The sequence below is a fragment of the Pelodiscus sinensis genome, chromosome 1 (assembly GCF_049634645.1).
Source record: "Pelodiscus sinensis isolate JC-2024 chromosome 1, ASM4963464v1, whole genome shotgun sequence".
Classification (NCBI taxonomy): Eukaryota; Metazoa; Chordata; order Testudines; family Trionychidae; genus Pelodiscus; species Pelodiscus sinensis.
Window position 1 is genome coordinate 290,016,982 of NC_134711.1, and position 18,617 is coordinate 290,035,598.

The 18,617-nt window shown below is 45.6% G+C and overlaps 1 protein-coding gene across 2 annotated transcripts in view; it reads right to left on the reverse strand.

The window, feature by feature from the left end:
* The window catches only part of KPNA3 (karyopherin subunit alpha 3), an 87,861-nt gene that overhangs the window by 46,450 nt on the left and 22,794 nt on the right, over positions 1 to 18,617 (reverse strand). The window contains exon 1 of one of the 2 annotated variants that reach the window (XM_075919076.1): positions 192 to 1,225. The exons of the other annotated variant lie outside the window; for it this stretch is intronic. Within the exon in view, the coding sequence (XP_075775191.1) occupies positions 192 to 488 (297 nt within the window). The 5' untranslated portion in view covers positions 489 to 1,225. Of the gene's footprint in view, positions 1 to 191; positions 1,226 to 18,617 lie in introns of those variants that run through there. 2 annotated transcript variants of the gene reach the window in all.

The following is an 18,617-nucleotide window of genomic DNA, read 5'->3' on the forward strand; positions in this document are numbered from 1 at the left end:
GGCCCGTCCCTGTGGCCCAGAGAGGTATTTGCTGAGCCATCCCATCTGTAGGACGGTTTGGTGCAGCTGCCCTTGTGCTTTGGGGGGCCCTGGAGTGGCTGCTCTAACCATCCAATGGATGGGATGGTTCCCCATACTAAGCCTGGAGTGCCCTGGGCAGGCTGCAGCTGAAGTCACCCTTCCATACTCACTGTGGCAGTGGAAGCTGCAGGGAAACTGAGATACACAGATTGCTGATGTCGCCCCATACTAGGGCCCCCAGTAATCCCTAAAGCTATGTCACTCAGAAGAGGGGGCTTGAGAGAAGGGTTGTACTGGGGGGAGAGGGCAGAGCAGGGGCAGGAGCTGTAGTTGGGGGAAGGGTATGGGCAGCCCCCAGAGCCACAGCAACTCATGCTAGCAGCCGTGTGCAGGCTGGATTGTGGAACTACTCGGGCTGCAGATGGCCCCTGCTCTATGGAGTTGGGCAATTCTAGAATCTGTGTCATAGTCCTTTGTTACAGATTCAGACAGGCACTAGAATGGCTGGTTGTAACCACAGCATTTTGAGTTTGTTTCAGCTTACTGTTGAACTCTGATGTGCTACCTTGAGATCACTGGGCCAGCTCCCTTTTGCATCCTCAGTAGCAGAGACCTGCACATGAGCCTTTTTGCCAACTCTTACTATTCACAATTAATAATGTGTATTTGGCTCCTACTGGAGCCAATCTCATGAAGACACAAGCAGCCTATCCATGGGGAAAAAATCCTTCTGAATGGCTGTTTTTCCCCATTCCCGGGATAAAGCAATCCAATTAGGGCTGTAGCCTGTGTGGGAGAAGGAGATGAAGAACCCCTAGCAGGAAGGACAAGACAGACCCAGCAATGGGGCAAATCATAGAATTAATTTTGAGTTTGGGAAGCAGCTGGAAGCGCTGCACCATCAGCAAACAAAAAAATTCCTTCAGGAAACCAGAATGACCTTATTTTAGAAATTTGGGAAGGATGCAACATTCACACTGAAACAAGGGGAATTTTTAAAGAGGACCCACAATGTAATCTTTTGAAAATAAACCATGATTTGGGGGAATCTGGTTTGCAATTTTTGATCTTTTGGTTTGAAGCCATAAGCTAACTCCTACATAAAACCTGCAACTGCCCTAAGTTCCAGTAAAAGAAAAATAAACACACTGAGGAAACCAGGTCAGAGGACAGATATTAACTTTAGCAAACATCAAAAGCACCAAGCAAGGATAGCCTTACTGGCCTAAACTGATCTATGTCTACACAGCAGCATTATTTCAGAATACCGGACATTATTCCAAAATAACATCATCCATGTCTACACACAAGCAGTTATTTTGACTTAATGTAGAAATAATGTTGAGTTGGAGGACTTCTTACTCCGACTCCTGCAACCCTCATAGTACGAGTATAGGAAGTCGAGGAAGAGTGCTCTATTTTGAAGTAAGTGCTGTGTAGACATTCCCAAATTCAAAATTAGCTTTTTTGACTTAAGGTATGCAATTAGCGTAGCTCAAATTGCATAGCTTAGTTCAAGGTTAGCCCTGCTGTGTAGACATACCCTAATTGTTTTCCGTTTCAGAGATTACAATTCCACTGACAATGATCAGTAGCAAGGCCTCTCAAAGCTTAAATTTTTATGTGAATTGTAGCGCTCTCATATTTCCTGTTACTAGACTAGAGTTTAGGTGACATCCTGTTATATTATAAACACATTAACTTAATTTTAGCCCCCTCTATTTTTGACCATAAAAATATAAATGTAACACATTAAAACTCATGGGGAAAGCCTTTACTGGTCCTATCTATAGTAGAGAAAGTTTGCAGAAGTCCCTACTATTGTCAACACTGATTCAGCTTCACCTACAGCAGTGGTCCCCAACCATTGGGAGGTTGCCAGGTGCCAGGGGGCATGGCCGTTCACCCGCCGGGCGCCAGAGGGTGGAGACACTTGCGTGCCCGGGGGCGGAGGCCCCCCCCATGCACCGCGTGCCCGGGGTCCCCTCCAAGGGCCGCGTGCCCGGGGGCGGGGTCCCCAGAACTGCGCGCCCAGGGCTGACACCCCCCCCCCAAGCACCGCATGCCCGGGGCTGACACCCCCGCCAAGCGCCGCACGCCCAACACCCACCACCCCAAAGTGCCATGCGCCCGGGGCCGGAGCTCCCCCGCAAGTGCCGCGCGCCCAGGGCCGGTGCCCCCTCCAAGCGCCGCACGCCCAGAGCGCGGGCGGCCAATCTGCGGCGCTCCCAGGGCCGGCGCTCACCGTGCGCCCAGGACCGGCTCCAGCACCATGCATGCGCGATGTGCCTGGGGCCAGGCCAGCCCCGAGCACTTGGCGGGGGCACACAAATGCCCCCGCAGGCACCATGGCGCCCGCGGGCACCGTGTTGGGGACCACTGACCTATAGGAACAACTTCGGAAGCCTATAAGTGTGCATCAACACTGCACCTGTACAAAATCTTACAAAATAAGATATGCAATGTGAACTACATAAATTGCATATCTTATTTCGATCTAATTTTGAAATAGCTTATTTCGAAATAATAAACTGCTATTCCAAAATGTTCCTTAACTGTCCCTTAATGCTCGTGGAATGAGGGCTACAAAGATGTCATAATAGCAGGTCCATTATTTCATTTCAAAATAATGGGCTGGTTTAAAAGACGCAGAAATAGCGCAGTAGTCTAGACGTACCCTAAGAGAACAGACAACAGCAGTGTAGACAAGGCTATTACGACAAATGTAGAATGCACTATGGTAGCCATATTGGTCCCAGAATATTGAGAGACAAGATGGATGAAGGAATACCTTTTTGGAATTTTATTTGTATTTTATTAAAATGCAGAACAGACAAGGATTCCTATTTTTGAACACTGAACCATACCACCACCTCAGCAACCAAGCAAGGTCCACAAGTGCATTCATACTACAAGAAACAAGCAGTGAAGCTGCAATAGGTTTAACCTCAAGGCAGAGAAATAGACTACTCTCAATATGCCACATTTTCTGGCCAATTTCTGCCATAACTGTCCTTGTCAGAAGATGCACAGAGGATGATAAATTATAAGAAGCACCAACTGTCTAATCTTTAATGAACTGTTACCAGTGACTAGGTTTTCATATAGCACTATGGTCAAGAAAATAGCACTAAATGCAACATATGCCTACTTTTCATCCCCATCATGTGCCTCGAGTTTAAAGCCCCAATTTAGCCACAACACTTTGCTGAACCAGTGGGCCTTAAGCAAACCACACATGATGGGATGAAATGTAGTCCTCAGTTATCAAAACCAGCACTGAGATTATTTCCACGGCACTTAAGAAGATTGTATTTCATGACGTATATGCAGGAAAATGTAAAGGAATTTCTTTAGATGTTAATTTCTTTGCTTCAAGAAAATATATAAACTAAACACGGAGAATTTGGAAAAGAATATTAACACATTTGTATGTACTGTTTACTGAAAGGGGAAACCCGGTAACAGAGTCTACTTCGTTGCAAATTTCATCCTTCAGTAGAAATTGACTTTGTTGTACAAAAATTCAAGCTGCAGCTTATTAGACTTGGATTTGTCTCCTTCGTGCCACTTCAGTGGCTAGTTTCCTCACCATGGACTCTTATGATGTTCAGGGCTTACCCAGAACCTTATGTCACATTCCCACATAGCCCCCAGTGTAGCTGTGCCCCATGGGAGAGAAGGGAACAGTGCTGCAGTGCGTTTTGGCTACTCTGGGCTGGTATCCAAATTCTGGGCCTTAATGGAAGACACAAATGTGGTTTAAAGCCATAGTTCTAGCCCTCGCCATGTTCCAGGACCCAATTCAGAACTGGGGTAAAAGTCTACAGCCAGGGTTTACAATAATTGGTTTTATTAATTTGGGAAGGTGGATTGCATTGTTCAAATATTTAAAGAAAACTATATATTTAGAAAATTGGACCTGGTTTTCTCCAACTGTTGCCAACCCCCATAGCTAGAAAGATCAGACTAGACAAAGCTAAATAATGTAATGAAAATGAAATATAGGCAGTCCCCGACTTACGCGGATCCGACTTATGTCGGCTCCGCACTTACGAACGGGGCTTTCTCGCCCCGGAGGTCGAGGTGGCGGATTGCTACCTGCGAGCTCCGGGGCGAGAAAGCCCCGTTCGTAAGCTGCTCCGGTGCCCCTGGTCTGCTGGAGACCGTCTCCAGCAGACCAGGGGCACCGGGCGGGTTCCCGCGCTTCTGAGGCTTTGCCAGAGCAAAGCCTCAGAAGTGCGGGGAACTGCCGCTGCTGTCGCTTCAGTCCCGGTGCCTGTGGTCTGCTGGGGACCGTCCCCAGCAGACCACAGGCACCGGGACTGAAGCGGCAGCTGCGACGGGTCCCGCACCTCTGAGGCTTTGCCAGAGCAAAGCCTCAGAGGTGCGGCACCCCGCTGCCGCTGCGGCTCTGCTCCCCGTGTCCCTGGTCTGCTGGGGGGGGGGGGAGGAGCGCAGCTAGTGTGCCCCCCCCCAGTAGACCAGGCTTTTGTTTTGGACCCTGGGGCAGAGCAGCTGGGGCGCTGCCGATTGGTCCTGCAGCGCCGCTCTGGGCACTACTGGACCAACCCGGCAGCACCCCAGCTGCTCTGCCCCAGGTCCTGATTCAGCCGCTGCTGGTCAGTTTCAGCAGCGGCTGAATCAGGACGCCTGGGGCAGAGCAGATGGGGTGCTCTGCTCCAGGCGTACCCAAGTCAGCTTCTGCTGAAACTGACCAGCGCTGACTACAGGAAGCCCGAGGCAGAGTTGCTCTGCCCCGGGCTTCCTGGAATCAGCTGCTGATCAGTTTCAGCAGCAGCTGACTTGGGGACGCCTGGGGTTCTTAAGTTGATTCTGTATGTAAGTCAGAACTTGCGGTCAGTTTCAGCAGCCGCTGAATCTGGACGCCAGTTCTGACTTGCATACAGATTCAACTTAAGAACAAACCTACAGTCCCTATCTTGTACGTAACCCGGGGACTGCCTTTATCTAAATTTAATAAAAGCAGAGAGATCTATTTTCTAGCCTAGAAAGACAGGACTAGTGATGTTAATCATTTTATTGATATGCTGATGTCCCAGAGGCAGCAGCAGGTTCTCTGGTGAGGAAGCATTTAACAGGGCCTTAAGGCAGTGTTTCTTGAGGCAGTCAAAGGTGTGCCACAGAGAACAACAGAATTCAGAATGGCCACTCTTAAAGGGGCAGGCAACCTTTTTTTTTTTGCTCAATAACTCCCCCAGACTTTTTTTTGGCGCAACAAAAAAAGCCTTGGTGTTCCTCAAAAAAAATTGTTTGGGGTTCCTCGGTATTAAAAAGTTTAAGAAACACTGCCTTAAGGAAATCTGATATCACTGGATAACAGTCAGCAGACAACTGTACAGGCAAATAGCAAACCATGTTCACAACAGTGAGATGAATCAATAGACCTGAACAGATCGGAACATTACAAATGCAACAAATAGTCAAGGAACTATGGTTTTGAAACTTGCACATAGTATTTAGGATGCTTTTGACATGCCCAAATCAGCTGCTCTTCCATTTTGATTAATAAGTTATCTGGTGATGGTCTTCCTGCCCTGTATCAGGATCTTCTAGACACTAACATCCAGGCTATCAGGTGCCAAGAGTATATGACTATGGTACTATTAGATCAGGTCCAGACAGTCTGGGAGCACGGCTGAATGGACATCTGTAGCAGGTCTGTCAGCCAAAAGTGCTTTGGCCAGGAGGGAGCCATGAGAATAACGGTGAGTTTGTTTCTTGATTTTAGAAGTTAGTATAGGTATCAGGGAAACAGATGAAAAGGCAAAAAGAAATCTGGACCTCCAATGCAGAAAGCATCTGGCAATACCACCAGGCTCATGCCCCCTATGTAACAAAGTAACACTTGGCAATGTCCTGGGCAGTAAAAAGCTCCATCATGGGAACCCCTCTATGGTGAATTCTAGGCTGTATCATAGAATTTAATAGGAAACACTTTCATAGAATCATAGAATACTAGAAACGGAAGGGACTTTGAGAGATGAAGGCCAATCCCCTGCCCTCATGGCAGGACAAGCATCTAGAGATCAGTGGTTCTTAACCTGGGGTGCATGCACCCCCTGGGAGTGCAAGATGCACTTTCTGGGGGTGCGAGACATGCCAGATTTTTAAGATATATCTTAGGTTTAAAACTGACTTACTTCAATGATTTTTAATAAGGGGTGCGAGAACATATTTTGAGAACCAAAGGGGTGCAGGCTGCAGTAAGGTTAAGAACCACTGATCTAGATCAGTGTTCTCCAACCTTTTTACACCCAAGATCACTTTTTAAATCTCAGAACAGGCGAAGATCTACTGCCCTGCCCCTTCCTTGAAGCCCTGCCCTCCCAATTCTCCTCCTGTCCATCATTTGCTATCCCTAGCCCTTACTTACACACACTGATGAAGAGTTTATTTTTAAATTATGCTATATATAAAATTAAAATCATGTGTTCATAGTTATGAAATAAATGGTCTGTTTTTTATTCATGCTATTTAAATCTAAAAGGAAGCATTTATAATTATACATTTTGTGGGGACAGAGTTCTGTGGCTGGGGACAGGAGAGAGGGAACAGGGTGCTGGGAGGGGAGAGGACATGTTTCTGCAGCTGGGGACAGGGTGCTAGTGGGGACAGAGTTCGGGGAGTGGGGGCGAGAATAGGGACAGTGTTCTGTAGCTGGGGACAGTGGAGTGGGGACAGAGTTCTGTAGCTGGGGACAGGGGAGTGGGGACAGAGTTCGGGGAGTGGGGACAGGGGAGTGGGGACAGCGTTCAGCGAGTGGGGAGTGCATCTGCCTTCTCCCAGGATTCTCCCCCCCCAGAGGGAAACTAGCATGTGCCTGCCCCGGGGCCAGCCCCGCACGCGCGCCCTTGCCTTGGGACCAACCCCACCCTGATTGTGCCAGGAAACCCCGCGCATGCCTCCCCCAGGGCTGACTCATCCCTCCTGTGCGGTGCAGGGAGCCGATGCTCCCTCCCGCAGTACACCCGGCAGAATTGCCGGAAGTGGCGCTAAGCTGCGGGACATCTGTCCATCCCCAGGAAGCCGACACTACTTCCACTTGAGGTAAGTAGTGGGGCTTCTCGGGGGTGGGAGGGAAATGGGGGCAGGAAATGGGGGCGGGGCGGACAGGACACCTCCTGATCGACCAGTCATGGAACAGGAAGGAAGTCATGCAGGTAAGACTGGCGGTCCTGCAAATCAATGTTATGGCGTTGAACCCCAAGTCTTCTCTGGACCAATTTATCTGAATACGAAGATTGTCTACGGGGCTCTCCAACTTGTCCCTGATTCATCCATCATTAGACTTCACAGTGGAGGGTGAGAACTGCATCTCTCCCCACAAAGTCTTGGGATCCTGCCACCATCATGAGAAATAAATGGCTAGGCATTATTAGTACACAGAAGGATCTGGGGGTTATAGTGAAGCACAAAGTGAGCATAAGCTAACAATATGATGCTCAAGCAAAAAAAAAGGCGGGGGGGGGGCACTACTGTTTTGGGCCATAGTATGTAAGACATGGAAAAGAAGGTTACTTACTGTAACTGGAGGTTCTCAGAGACATGTAGTCCCTATCTGTATTCCACATATGGGTGCACATTCATGCTGTGCCTGAATCTGCAAGTTTTCTCCAAGCAGCGTCCTTTCACCCACCCATGCATATTGCCCTTTGTGCTAGTGACCAAGGCTATGTCTACACTGGTGCGCAATTGTGCAAAAACTTGCTGCCTGGCTACATTGGCCGCGTGTTCTTGTGCAAACTAAACTGACGTTCTAATGTATGAAATCAGGGCTTCTTGCACCAGAACTCTGACGTTCCCACTCAGGAATAAGCCCTTTTGCGCAACTGTTCTTGCGCAAGAGGCCAGTGTAGACAGGCAACATGAATTTCTTGCACAAGAAAGCCCTATGGTTAAAATGGCCATCAGAGCTTTCTTGCTCAAGAGAGCGTCTACACCAGCAAGGATGCTCTTGCGCAAAAGCATATCTCTTGTGCAAAAGCACATGCCAATGTAGACGCTTAATGCAAGTACTCTCGCGCTAAAGAGTTTTTGCACAAGATCACGCCAGTGTAGACGTAGCCCAAGAGTATAAGGGGTAATGTTGGGTTGATACTGCTGTAGTTCCTCCTCTTTCCAAATTGTAATCAGATACAAAGCAGAGGGGAAAGAGGGCAGGCAGGTAATGGAATAAAGATAAGGACCATGCATCACTAAGTAAAGTTCTCCTTTGAGTGGTGAACCCAATGTATATTCCATATGTGGGTGACTTCCAAGCAGTTATCAGTGTGTGGAGGTAGGTGCAAGGAGGCTGGCAGCAAAGTAATTTGTAACATGGTGAGTATACTGCTGATGCTTGAATCAGGGTGTAGTGTACTATAAATGCAAGGATGTATGTTTGCAAGTGTCCTGAAATGGGATATCCGAGCAAGATGCCATGTAGGCTACTTGTTCTCAAATGGAGTGCATGGTAACACCTCTGGGGTGTGTCTAGACTACAGGGTTTTGTCAACAAAAGTGGACTTCTGTCAGCAGAAATAGTTCTACACTACTGCTGAGTCCTGTCGACATAATGTTGACAGAACTTGGCAGTTTTGTCAGCAGCGGCAAACCCCATTCTACGAGGAATAACAGTTCTATGCCTGAAACCTTCTGTGTCAACAGAAGGCATTAGTGCATCTACACTGTCCTTTGCGTCTACACTCATGTCGACAAAGCAGCTTGCTTTGTCGACAGAACTGGATGTGGTCTAGACGCTCTTTGTCGACAGAAGCTTTGTCTACAGTATCTGTTGACAAAGCCTTTTTTGACAAAAGCCTGTAGCCTAGACATACCCTAGGAGGAAAAGTTTTGCTATATATTACAGCATTTCAATATACATCACAAGACCCACTTTATAATTCCCTGTGAAGTTATGGCTTAACTCTCTGCTCTTTTTTGTTATGGAAACAAAGAGCCTCAGACTTTCTAATGGGCATGGTTATTTCCAGGGCACATCTGACAGCAAGGATGCGTAGTTTCTTGCACTGGGGAAGTCTGGTGTTTCAGAAGAGATACAGGTAGATGAACTGACTTGATACACATTCAGATACAACCATCTGGAGGAATTTGGAATGCAGCAGCAGAGGGACTTTCTCCATGTGAATTATTGTATGAGGACGGTGTACTATCATGGCTGGCAACTTACTGATCCTATTGGCCAAAGCAATGGCTACTAAGAATGGCACTTTCACAGAGAAATACAGCAACATTTGCTATGGCCTAGGTTTGAAGGGTTAGACTAGTGGTCTCCAACCTTTTTAAGCATACGATCACTTTTTGAATTTAAGTGTAATCCAGGATCTACCACAAATCCAAACACTCATGCCCCACCTCCTTCCCACCCCTTCTGAGGCCCCACCCCTGCTCACTTCATCCTCCTTCCCGCCATCTCACTCACTTTTATCAGGCTGGGGGCAGGGGCATGGAGTGCAGGGGGGTTCAGGACTGGGTACAGTTTGGAATGCAAGCTCCACCTGGGCACCGCTTACCACAGGTGGCTTCTGGGTGGTGGTGCAGGGGGCTATGGCAGGCTCACCCCTAGCCTGGCCCTGCACAACTTCCAAAGTAGCCAGCAAGTTCTCTCCATCCCGACCCCCCTCTGCTCTGTGGAGATGAGGTACATGGTGGAGGGAAGGGCATCCTGACATCAACACCCCCTCCTCTTCTTTTTGTGCCCTGCACAGCAAGCAGAAGACTTGCAGGGGTGAGAGGCATATCCAAAGCAGAGAGCAGGAGCAGCATTTGACAGCCTCCTGGACAAATCTCTCAGCATCACCTGTCAGACATTCCAAGATCTACCAGTAGATCCCGATCTAGTGGTTGGTGATCACTGGATTAGACCTATGACAATTCACAGGACCAGGTTATGGTCCCAGTGGAACATAGTTCTGATGACCAGTGGGAAAATTCTGATCAAGCCTTCCATAAACCAAACTGTCTTCCGGTGTGTGAAGATACAGCATCCCTCTACAGGGGAAGATTTTCAGGCTAAGTGGACTGCACATAAATTTGTTGGAGCTTGGAGCAATCTATGGACCCTAGGCTGTGCAATGGTCCAGGTGGGCACCTCATGATGCAGTGAGGCGTTACAATGGTGGCCTTCACTTGATTGGCTTGCAGATCCAGTGAAGCACTGCAGGTGGAGCAGTGTGGTAGTCAGTGCTTTTTTGGAAAGAAAAAAGATGTGTGTGTGTGTGTGTGTGTCCGTGTCCATGTTCCTCTCCCCCTCCCCTCACACCAAAAAGCACCGAACTGGGGGCTAAAATAGGATTGCGGCCCCTTTAAGAGCCGAAACTCCACACTGGGACCCGGGAAAAAAAACTTCGCATCCCAGGCAGGCTTCTGGCAAGAGACAAGCCACCCCACAAAACAGATGACAGTAAGCATGGGGGGAAATGGCATTCCTTTTCTGTGCGCTAGGAAAATAGGTGACGGTATGCCGTTCCAGACAGTACCATCACAAAAAAAAAATCACAAATGGCAGTAAGAGACATGGAGTGGCATCAATTTGCACCACTTCTTATACCTTCATTCAGGAGCACGAGGGAAAACATTGTGCATGTGTGAGGCAAATAAACAGTGTTTGCAGACAGCTTCTTCACTCAGGTGCATGATATACATAGATTCATTCACAAACTTGAAGGTCGGAGTGGATCCATTGTGACCTTGTGTGACCGCCTATATATTTCTGGCCACAGAACATTATGCACTCATTCATGTAATAGACCTCTAATCTCTGGATCAATTATTGAAGTGCTCAAACAATTAAAGATTAAGTTACAGAGATTCCACTATTTACAGTTTAAACCTGCCAGGGCCCATGCCCCATAGTGCAGAAGAGGGCAACACCCCTCCATCCCACCCTGCATCTCTGCTAATCTGACAGAAAAATTACTTCTTCACCTCAAATACAGTGATCATTTAGCCCCTGAGCATGTGTGCAAGACCCAGCCACCAGGCACCTGGGAAACCATTCTTTGTAGTAACTCAGAGCCCTCCTCCACTGGCTGCTGGAGATATTTGCTGCTAACAACCACAGATCAGTTACATGCCATTACAGGCAAATCTCATTACACTGTCCTCTCCAGAAAAATATCAAGTTCACTCTTAAAGACAGTTAGGTTTTCTAGCCCTCCCCCTTCACAATCTCCTCTTGGAAGGCTTTTTCAGAACTTCATTCCTCTGATGGTTAAAAATCTTCACCTAATTTTAAGTCTAACCTGGAGATATTCAGTTTATACCATTTGCTCTGGGATCCACACTGATACTTCATATATTTCTCTCTCATGTACTGAGAGCAATCATATCTCCTTTCAATCTTTTGGTTAGGCTAAACAAGCAAAGTAGGGATGTTATCGACTAGGACTATCCGATAAGCAAAAGCCAGCTTAAAATTTAGTCCCTCCCTTCTTCAGCTCCCTGGGAGGGGCCGGGGCACAGCAGAATCATTCTACCTTTGAAATGTACAAGAGTCCCCACTGGGGCTCTTGTACATTTCAAAGTGGAAGCACCACATGGAACCCAGAGTCAGCGGGTGACTCCCCTCTGGCCCCGAGCTCCACGTGGCATTTCAATCTTTGGAATGCATAAGAGCCCCTGCTGAGGCTCTTGTACATTTCAAAGGCAGAACACCACACAGCACTTCTGCCTTTGAGATGTATCAACAGTCAGGCAGCTCTTGCTACATTTCAAAGCAGAAGCGCCCGTATTGACAAACTGAATAGTCGATGGAAATCCCATTGACTATTCGATTAGTTGATTAATTTTAACACCCCTAAAGCAAAGCTCTTTGAATCTCTCCTTGTAATATAGGTTTTCCATTCCTCAGTTCCTAGGAGCCTCTCTCAGCATCTGTTTCAATTTCAATTCATCTTTCTTAAACATGGAGACTAGAATTGCACAGACTATTCCAGAGGAGGTTTCACCAGTGTCTAGGACAATGGTAGTAACACTTGCCTGTCTGCTGAAAAAAACCTCATTTGATGCATCCAAGGACTACATTAGCCCTTTTTACAGCCACCTCACATAGGTTATGTCTAGACAGTGGGGCTATTTCGGGATACTTCCGGTATCCCAAAATAGCAATTCCGCATCTTTAAACATGCCCATTATTTCAAAATATATTTCAAAACAGGCGCGCTATTCCAGCGTCCCTGTAACCCTCGTTCCACAGGGGTTAATGGATTTGTTGGAATAGCACTTTATTTTGAAATTACCTCGAAATAAGCTATGCAATTTGCAGATGCATTGATAGGCTCCTCATACTCATTCTGAGGGTACAGCCAGGTCTCTCCTCCTTTGTCATTTCCCACTGATGCATCTACAACTTACAGCAAGAATATTTTGCAATTAGTCCCTAAATGAATGACCCCGCACTTTGCATTCTTAAATTTAATCCCATTTCTATTGCTCTAGTTCATGTGTTCCCAAACTGAGGGGCCTGCCTCCCTGGAGGGGTGTGAAGGAATTCCGGGGAGGACGCAAGGTGACCCAGCCCCTCTTCCCCCGTCAATCCCCTTGGTATTTGTTTTTCTGCCCCAGTCAGTTCCTTTTTTTTGTTGTTCAACAAGTTTTGCTACTGGAGGGGGGTGTGAGTGAGGGTCTCAAAAATCAAAAAGGGGGCGTGATGCCGAAAAGTTTGGGAACCATGCTCTAGTTTATAAGGCCATCCAGATATTCTTGTGTGATATTTTGGTCCTGCTCCATATTGGCAATCTCCCCAACTTCCTGTCATCTGTAGATTTTATTAGTGCACTACCATTTTTTGTGGGAAAGTCCATAATAAAAACACCAGCAACCTCCCTCCAGCCTGGTATGGCTCATTGTAGTCTCCCCTTTAACCAGTTTCTTATCCATCTTCCAACTCTCATATTAATGACCATTTTCTCCAAGTTAACTAACAATTTCTCATGTGGAACTATATTAAACACCTTTCTGAAATCCAGGTAGATTAGGCCTACTGCATTTCCTTTGTCTGAAAAAATTAGTTATCTTTTCAAAGGAGATCAGGTTGGTCTGGCACAATATATCTTTTGTAAAACCATGCTGTATTTTATCTCAATTACCATTTACCCCTATGTCTTTAATTACTTTCTCTTTTGAAATTTGTTCCAAGACCTTACATACATTTGAAATCAAACTAAAAGGCCTAAAACTAGTATTTTTTCTCCTTTCTTAAAAATAGGTACCAGATTAGATATTCTCCAGTTACAGATTTATTGATTACCCAAATTTACAAGCTTCATTAAAAATCCTTGCTTTTAGGTTTGCAATTTCATACAATGGATCCTTTAATATTCTTGGATTGAGATATCTCCCCCTCTCCCAGCCCCATTTCAGTCTCTTTAAACGGAAATACATGTTGAGTCCAACTCTCAAGCATTATATGTTCCACTCTACATGGGACTGGTGAGGCGTCAGCTAGAGACAGTTCTAGACACCACAATGTAAGTAGTAGATGAAGTGGGTAGAATCCAGAAAAGAACAAAAGCTGAAAGTTTAGAAAACCTGACCTATGGGGAAAGATTAGACTGGGCATATTTAGTGTTGAGAAAAGAAAACAAAGGAGGTCTGATAATTTTCAAATATGTTTAGGTCGGTTATAAAGAAAATATTTACCAACTGTTCTGTGTCCATTAGTAATAGAACAAGAAACAAGCAGCTGAGTCTTCAGCAAGGGAGATTTAGGTTGAATATTAGGGAAAATTATCCTTATAGTTAGGATGTTAACTTTTCCTATAACAGGGAAGGAACCTAAGGCTTGCCTAGATCTAGCCCAGAGGCTAGGGCTCCCCCCAGAATTAGGGAGCCCATGCTGATGCTTCAATCCCCTTGACATTCTCCTGTGGAATTGGAACACAAAATCTATTAGCTTGGAGCCCCAAAGGTTCTGGTGTTTGAGGGGAACATGGGAAATGTCTCTCTCCTCAGTCAGGAGCCCTGTCAGAGAGGAGGGTTTGTTTGCTTCTCACTTGTGTGCAACCCCTGATTGATTTTTCTGTGCATCAGTGGCCCTAGGGCCCAAAACAGATTTCCCACTCCATCCCAGAAATTAACCAAGATTTTGAAATCTCTGCCATTGGAGGTTTTTAAGAACAGATTCAATCAGTGCTTCTCAATTCTTACCACTGTGGGCCACATATTCAGCTCTCGGTTACGTGGGTAACATTCACACAATACATATACTACCTGTACGGCCCTGAGGATATCATATGTGCAGCTGATGTGGCTTCTATAAGGCCACAAGTGACCTGCAGGATTGAGACACACTGGGTTACATAAACCCATCACTGGTAGTAGTCTGGGACCATGTGTAATTCAGTGAGCAAGTTCATGATGGAAAGGAAAGAGGGGTCTCAATTTCTAAAAATCTACAGAATCAAATTCAATAGTGTCATGCTCCATGGTGTGGTACAAGAGATTTGCTGCCCCTCTGACTCAACTCCAGACCCTACTGTTGGTAGAAATGTTGACAATGCAGTAGGAATGGGTCAACTTGGGAATCATTAAGAAGCTTTTTTCCACATATATAATGGTACCAAATATGACGAATCTAGAACAAGTATGTTTTTTTAAGCAAGTTTAATATAGGCATTTCAAACATGCAGCCCTCACATTTAAATTTTGGTCCTCAACTGACAATACTTTTATCAATAATGGCCAGAAAATGATACCTCATTAAGCTTTTTAATGCTACAGAATATTACAAATAAAATGAGTCCTTCAAACTGACTTGCCATCAGTAAGAAATAAGTGGTTCAACAGTACTATCAGCTTTATTATGTAAAAAAAGTTGAGGCACTAAGACATCAGCATCCAGCTAGAAATTACTGAAATCCAACTACAAATGCTACGCAAATAATTACATATCACACTTTAGAATTGTAATCATGATAACGTAACTATTACAAAAGCCTTATTTTTACTTTAGTCTATCATTTGTACACATTAATGGGGAGATGAAGAATACCAGCAGTAGCTGAATCTTTGGAGAATACAGGCAGTCCCCGACTTACGTGGATCCGACTTACGTCGGATCCCTAGATACGAACGGGGTGAGGCAACTCCCGCACATGCGCAGCAGCATTCCCGGGGCTCGCTCACCTGGGTCCTAGGATCCTCCTCCTCCTCGGGCCGGCTCCGACTGGGGTCCCGCAGAGCTGCCGGGCAGAGGAAAAGCGCCTCCCCACGCCCGCTGCCCCCCCCACCCTCCTGCCAGCAACAGGCTGCCCCCTCCCCTGAGCAACAGGCTGCGGAACAGACAAAAGCAGCCTCTCTGCCCCTCCTCCCCTCTATACATGCCGGGCTCCCGGAGCGCAGCAGCGTCCCCGGGGCTCGCTCACCTGGGTCCTAGAATCCACCTCCTCCCCATCTTCGGCCGGCTCCAACTGGCCTCTGCCTGCAGCAGCTGGCCACAGGAACAGGGATCCCGCAGAGCTGCCGGGCAGAGGAAAAGTGCCTCCCCACGCCCGCTGCCGCCCCCCCCCCCCCGCCTCGCATCCTGCACGCCTCCCCCCTCCCCCCCTGCCAGCAACAGGCTGCCCCCTCCCCTGAGCAACAGGCTGCCGAACAGCAGACAAAAGCAGCCTCTCCGCCCCTCCTCCCCCTATACATGCTGGGCTCCCTGGGCAAACAAAGACTCCACCAAAACAAACAAAGTGCTGGCCTCATTGTGTTAGCAAAAAAAGGACCCTCCTCCTAGAACCCTGGGTGGTGTGTGGAAATAAAGCTATTAGCTCAAAGCATGGTGCAGAGCTGTTTGGTATTTGATGAGTTACTCCTTTAGTCCTGAGTTTGTCACAGGGACAGAAATAGATGTGAAATCTTCTGAACAGGGGAACAGACAGCAAAACAAACATTAGAGGGGAGTTAACCTTTCCCGATGCTATCCAAAACTAAAAAAAATGTTTGGCTAGAGTTTCCCCTACAATATGTACCAGTTCCGACTTACATACAAATTCAACTTAAGAACAAACCTACAGTCCCTATCTTGTACGTAACCCAGGGACTGCCTGTATAACCATGGAAGACCTGGTTAAAAACTATGCTTAAGCGACACCCTTATAGGCTGCAAGTCTTCCCAGAAATTCAATTTTGCAAGGTTAGTGAGCATCAGGAAAAAATTGAAGATGTTGGCATAATTGCCAGCCACAGGCAAGGCTCTCCTTATACTAGGTCCCATGACATGCATCTTGAGACTAATAGCTGCTTCTTCTGAAGTCAGAATTCTGAAAGCATCCATTAAGAACAATTTCAATAAGAAACAGGTGAGAAATTGCATGAAGCAGTCATTCTTAGTGAGAACATTTAATGGAAATTAAAATTAAGTAGACATATTGACCCAAAAGATAGTGTCATGAATGGATATGTCACATCAAGTGCTATGGTAAGAATGTTTACTATGTTACATCAACAGGTAAGAGAAACAAATACTGATTTTATTGCTGCAAGCCGTGGAGTTCATAAATTGCCTTGCAGAAACTCTTATGGAGGAGAAAGAATAGTAACAAATGCATAATTGCAATGCTCTTAAAGCACTTACTGAAGATGAACTGTGGGATATGGATGTAGCAATTCTATCTGCAGGAATGGATCACAATGCATGTTCTTAAAAAGCTGCAAAACCACGGTTCTATCAAAAGCATAGAAGTGCTGAATTTTTATGGAAAAGCAGTTTGTTCCTGTGGTACATGGGAATTGCAGAGATCCATTGCTGATGCCAAACTTGAAAAAGTAATCCCACATGGCCTGTGTTTCTACTTTAAATGGTGTATCAGTGATCAGTGACTTCAGCACCAACAAATCTGACAATATGCAAATAGAGAATAAGATTGCCATTTTATTGCAAAGCCTCACATAGGCAGGTTTCCAACATCTGTGTATTCTGCCACTACAAATAGCTGTTGGAAAGACCAAATTATCTTAGCGGAACACATTTGATCCAGCCTCCAAAGTTACAACCTGCACTCTAAAGGAGATTGGAACACAGTCGATATAGTTACTGATAAGGTCATAATTGCACAGGAGGCATTTGTATGCAGACTGCCATGTGAAGACCAAAATTATGACACTATGTAGGGCTACACTGATGGAGGTTTTTCACAAAGCAGACAAATGGAGAAGTTCCCACTAACAAGGGGGAACTTATGCCGGCTCTAAAAATAGCAAATAGTCAATGGAAAGAGCAAAACTACCATTCCCTATGAGGCATGGATGGATCTTGAAGGATGGACTGATCACACTACTTGTGTGTGAAATACCATGTACTCCCAAATAGGGCCAACTCATTTGAATGAAGGCAATTTAAATCATTGCTTTAAATCACAATTTAAAGCACCAAGAGAAAAATCATAGATTTAAATCAAGATTGCCACTGATACTTCACATTTCTTATACAACAATGCAAATATGATCATTAAAACATGTTAATTTACAACCCAATACAGCATTTTACAACATCTAGGAGGGCGTATACTTTGTGTAATTTTTAGATAAAATTAATAAAAATCAAGTTAAAAATAGTACATAATACTCGTTGGTGTATATCTACAGCACTACCTTTCGAATGGTAAGAACTAAATCAACCACACATACGTACGTAAGGGTACTTACTAAATCTTAAATGGTACACAAATGTGAAATATTTGCAATTGCAGCAGTCTCCTCAGTTGTCAGCTGATGGCTATCCACAGACAAGTTATTACAATACTAAGACTGTTTACACTTCTAAAATTGAAGTGCAGCACCAGCAACACTTTAAAGTGTGCACACCACAGGAGTGCTAGGAGAGAGCTCTCCCAGAGTTTTATGTAAACCACCTCCACCATGGGAGCAGCTAACATCGTTTGGAGCCCATTTACACTGGCGCTTTACAGAACTGTAACTTGCTGTGACTGGGGTGTGCTGCAGCACAGTAAAGTGGCAGTGAAGACTTAGCCCACACATACTGTACTTAAAATTTCTACAACTCTCTCGTCTTCCCTGCTACCACGCATTTTTATTCATATTTGATTTAGGCAATGACTTTTCCTGCTTTTTCAACTCCATCTATTTCTTAGCTTTGAGTGAAATAAGAGGAAGTTACTGCTGTGAAAAGTTGGCCTAACTGAAGGAACTGTTTCAAGATGCCTGGATGATGATTTCCCTCAATTCAGGGAAGTGACTTTGTTTATATCATTGGTAAACATGTTAAATGGTTTGCTCCAGTCCTGAAAAGTATTATGATTGGCATTCCCGAGGAGTGATTTTTGAGATGCCCATGCTATGGGCATCATCATGTAAGTTAGGCATCTACCTTTATATCTGGGGTAGAGAATGTTCAAGAAAATGAGGTGGAGTTAGTGCTTGATCCATTCGCTTTTTTGTTTAGAACTTTCTAGAGAGGTATTTCTTTTATCGGTATCTCTTTAAGTGCCTTCCAAATTTCAACAGCATCAGCAACACATCAACAATTTCTCTGAAGTTTAAGATTATGGATCTAGGGTTCAGTATACTTAGTACATCTCTGCAGTGCTCTTTAAACCAATCTAGATACTTTAAGATTCTTCCAT